The following is a 4,799-nucleotide window of genomic DNA, read 5'->3' on the forward strand; positions in this document are numbered from 1 at the left end:
TTAAAGACAGAGTCTCATTCTGTCGCCCAGGCTGGAGTGCAGTGGTGCAACCTCGGCTCACTGCAAGCTCCGCCTCCCGGGTTCACGTCATTCTTCTGCCTCAGCCTCCTGAATAACTGGGACTACAGGCACCCGCCACCACACCCGGCTAATGTTTTGTATTTTTAGTAGAGACGGGGTTTCACCATATTAGCCAGGATGGTCTCAATCTCCTGACCTCATGATCTGCCCCCCTTGGCCTCCCAAAGTGCTGGGATTACAGGCATGAGCCACCACACCTGGCCTTATTTTAGTTATTAGCAATTTGGAAAATCCTTTGTATAGGTATAGGTTTGTGGGTTTGGATGTTTTCTCTTGTTTGTTTGTTTGTTTAATATAAAGGATTCATTTCTGCACATCATATTGGGGCAGAAAAAAACAAAAGCGAAGGGAAAAAGGGAAAAAAGAGAAATAATATAAAGGATTCAGACAGTAACCTCCCGCTTTTCTCCAACAGGGTCAGTTTCTTCAGCTGCCAGTCAGTATAAAGACTGCATTGAAAATATCACATTTCAGGTTAAGACAGAGTCTGCCTCTTGCTGGAACAGTCAAGAATTTATTCAGACTTTGTCTGATGAATTTATAAGTGTCCGAGAGAGAGTAAATAAACTGGATTCTCTCCTTACTGCCTCTGAAACTTGCCCTTCAAGACTGCCTGGTTTTGTAAGTATATCAATTCCACGTTACAAACTCATGGAGTCAGCCCAAAGGGCCAGTGACCCAAACTGCCAAGATTTCTCCAAATTCATTAAGAAGGCAAGAAATAAGTTGGGTCCTCTCCTGGCCTCCCTGGGACTCCTCTCTTGAGTCTATATTATGGGAGGCTTAAGTTTTGCTTCCTCCTTAAAGCCTCTCCTGGTTACTTCCCTGAGAGTTTTGATCGATCTCTACTGTTTCCTGAACTCCTGAACTAATAACCTGCAGGAAAAACACTTAATGGTATACTGCCTTCTTCTCCTCTTCTACTTCTTCCTCCTTTTTTTTTTTTCTTTTCCTCTCCCTTTCTCATATGTGTAGCCTTTTCAGGAAAACTACAAGTTCTGGCCAGGCACGGTGGCTCAAGCCTATAATCCCAGCACTTTGGGAGACCGAGGCAGGCAGATCACTTGATTTCAGGAGTTTGAGACCAGCCTGGGCAACATGACGAAACCCTATCTCTACGAAAGATACAGAGAATTAGCCGGGACATGGTGCCATGTGCCTGTAGTTTCAGCTACACAGGAGACTGAGGTGGGAGGATTACCTGAGCCCAGGAGGTCGAGGTTGCAGTGAACTGTGATTGCACCACTACACTCCAGCCTGGGCGACATAGTGAGACCCTGTCTCAAAAAAAAAAAAAGAAAGAAAGAAAGAAAAGTACAAGTTCCTTTATGAAAAATTGTCAACTTTTTTGGCATTTGGCTCAAAAAAGGTCTCACTTTGAAGTAGGGAAATGACAAGGAATTTTATGTGTTGATTTAACAAACCATTAATTGGGGAGATTCTAAGTGCCGGGCACCATGTCAGGCCCTCTTCAAGGCATCCCAGTGTCAATAAGACATAATCCCTACCTCTAAGGAACTCACTGTCTAGTGAGAAAGACAGGGCTGATGTAACACAGCAGTAAGCACTGAGTGCTGAGGAGGCAGTCAGGGATAAGAAGGCTTCCCAGGCCGGATGTGGTGGCTCACACCTGTAATCCCACCACTTTGGGAGGCTGAAGTGGGTGGATCATTTGAGGTCAGGAGTTTGAGACCAGCCTGGCCAACATGGTGAAACTCCGTCTCTACTAAAAATACAAAAAAAAATTGGCTGGGCATGGTGGTACACACCTGTAATCCCAGCTACTTGGGAGGCTGAGGCAGGAGAATTGCATGAACCTGGGAGGCAAAGGTTGCAGTGAGCTGAGATTGTGCCACTGCACTCCAACCTGGGCAACAGAGTGAGACTCCATCTCAAAAAAAAAAAAAGAAGGCTTCCCAGAGAAGGTGACATGTGAGTGAGTTTGACTTAATCAACAAAACAATTGGAAATGACTGAGCTGCATATGCCTTTTTAGCTCAACACACATGACAGTTACCATGTTTATCTCTTACTTATAGAAAAGATTGTCTTCATTTATTGGGACTGGATCCTCCAGCCTTGTTAAGGCATGTGACTCATCACCACCCCATGCCACCCAGAGAAGGAGCCTGCCTAAAGGTACCCTGTGTTTAATATCAAAATAGAAGTTTATAATCAAGGAGGCTTAAATTGATGCTTATCAATCTTTGATGCCACATTAGGTTCAGACAGAAATGCTGTTTTCCCCATGATTATAAAAGTAAAACACACTCATTGTAGAAAAGTTGGAGAATAAATAGAAGCTTAAAAAAGGTGACTACACTTTTTTAACCTCACGTACTTTTTTTTGCATATCTTTTAAATATTTTTATAAATATATAATAATGTGTTTTAGCATAGTGAGATCATATTGTATATCAGTTCTGGACTGCTTTATTCCCTTGATGTATTTTGAGGCTTTTCCCTTGTTATTAAAAATTGTTCATAAATATATGTAGTAGTTATAGTCCATTCTACTTGTTGCGTAACCATTTTCTTATGTGTAAGATTTATATCATTTTCCACTTTTTGCTCTTTGTACATAATTTTTTATCTGTACCTCTGATCCTTTCCTTAGGATAGATTCTTAGAAGACAGTTTCCAAATCACAAGGTCTGAGAATATTAGCAGTCTTGAGGCATATTACCTTATTACTTTAATTTTAACGTCTTCTGTCTTTGGTATAACTCTTGGAATTTCCCTCAGGGGGATAGAGATTTTGTAAATTATGTTGCGGTATTTTGGTTAATGTTATAATTGAGCCCTTGGGGCAAGACCCAAAGTATGATTGCCTCTAAATCCCCTGGCCTAATAATATTTAGTTAAAGGCCTCCTACTTTGTGCTTTTGTTCATTTTGGCTGGTCCAGAACCTCTGTATTCCTCCAGCAGCCCTGGTCCAGATTGAGCCACTTAGTAAGAATTTGTACCTTACCTCCTCCAAATATCCTTAGGAAGGGAGGGGCATAGATCAAGCAGTACCAGGGTAAGGGCTGATGTAGGAAAGGAAAGGGATTGGGGTAAAAGTGGGGAGTAAAGACCATTCACATGTTAGGAGGTCTCTACTGGAACTATTATGTAAGAGGTTTCCTTCCTCCTTAGTTTGTTTCGTCAGTGAGAAAAATCCTCAGTCAAGTAAGTCTATGTGAGAGCCTAGAAGAATTCAGTTCAGGTCCAGAGAGGTGTAAAGACATTTTCCCTTTTGCCTTTTTTAAGAACTAGTAGAAGCCTTCTCACAGCATCACATTGATGAGCTGCCGCCACCATCTCAGGAGCTACTTGATGAAATTGGTAAGAGACGTTCAACACAGAATATACTTCTCGGCCCTGTTAGTTATGTCACTGACCACAATATGGTGTCTTTGTCTCAAGTATGAACACTAGTATCAAAGGCTCTGTGACGGCCTGGTTGAATATAGGAAGGGGCAGTTTTCCAAAATTTAGGAAGGGGCAATTTTCCAATAAAATGAGCCACAGCCTGGCCAGGATGATTGGCTTGTATCAGTTTTCATTTTGTTACTTAAAGGACTTTTGTTGATGAATCTAAGGGGAAATTGCATTCAAGGGGTTTATTATGATGAATTTCTTTTATTAAAGGAGTTCTTTTTTTTTTTTTTTTTTGAGACGGAGTCTCGCTCTGTCACCCAGGCTGGAGTGGCCCGATCTCAGCTCACTGCAAGCTCCGTCTCCCAGGTTTACGCCATTCTCCTGCCTCAGCCTCCTGAGTAGCTGGAACTACAGGTGCATGCCACCACGCCCAGCTAATTTTTGTATTTTTAGTAGAGACGGGGTTTCACTATGTTGGCTGGATGGTCTCAAATCTCTTGACCTCATGATCCACCTGCCTTGGTCTCCCAAAGTGCTGGGATTACAGACATGAGCCACTGTGCCCAGCACAGAACTCATACTTTCTACTGCTGAGCTTAGTGCCCTTTCCTCTGTGTCTCACACTGGGCTGATCAACTGGTTCCTTGTACCAAGTTAGTGTACTTTGTTCACAGAGGGGATTTATGTAATTTTCTTACTTTCTTTCTCACAGTACTGAAGATGAACAAGAAGAGACATCAAAAGAGTCACTAAAGGAACTGAAAGAGAAAGACATGTATGATCACCAAAGAGAGTGCCTAGGGATGCTTGTGTAAAGTCTTGGTTTTAAGGGAATAGTATATTCTTGTTTGTAAGAATCTTTCCATTTTTATGTGTAGACTTAATATGAGTATGCTGCTGCTTTCACCAAAAAGTTGTTATCAAATTGGTGATGTGCAGCTTACATTCAAGGAAATGTAGTGACGATAATAATAATAAGTTTACGCTTAAGGTAGATTAAATCTATTTTCCACATAAATATCCTGGAAATATGGAATATTTCATCTATGTAAATAGTTTATTTTAAGCTGCTGATATGTTTAAAGTTACAATATCTGGCAAAGAAAGTCTCTATGGTGCCAGGTGTGGTGGCTCACACCTATAATCCCAGCACATTGGGAGGCCAAGGCAGGCTGATCACCTGAGGTCAGGAGTTCATGACCAGCCTGGCCAACATGGTGAAATCCCATCTCTACTAAAAATACTAAAATTAGCCAGGCGTGGTGGCACATGCTTGTAGTCCCAGCTACCCGGGAGGCTGAGGCAGGAGAATCACTTGAACCCAGGAGGTGGAGGTTGCAGTGAGCCAAGATCG

The 4,799-nt window shown here is 42.1% G+C and overlaps 1 protein-coding gene across 1 annotated transcript in view; it reads left to right on the top strand.

Moving 5' to 3' along the window:
• Positions 1-4,799, top strand: part of TEX14 (testis expressed 14) — a 167,127-nt gene that overhangs the window by 149,426 nt on the left and 12,902 nt on the right. Inside the window, exons 23-25 of the mRNA XM_011953776.1 lie at positions 497-702; positions 2,121-2,220; positions 3,341-3,409. Coding sequence (XP_011809166.1) covers positions 497-702; positions 2,121-2,220; positions 3,341-3,409 — 375 coding nt within the window. The remainder of the gene's footprint in view (positions 1-496; positions 703-2,120; positions 2,221-3,340; positions 3,410-4,799) is intronic.

Source organism: Colobus angolensis, unplaced genomic scaffold (genome assembly GCF_000951035.1).
Source record: "Colobus angolensis palliatus isolate OR3802 unplaced genomic scaffold, Cang.pa_1.0 Scaffold37, whole genome shotgun sequence".
NCBI lineage: Eukaryota > Metazoa > Chordata > Mammalia > Primates > Cercopithecidae > Colobus > Colobus angolensis.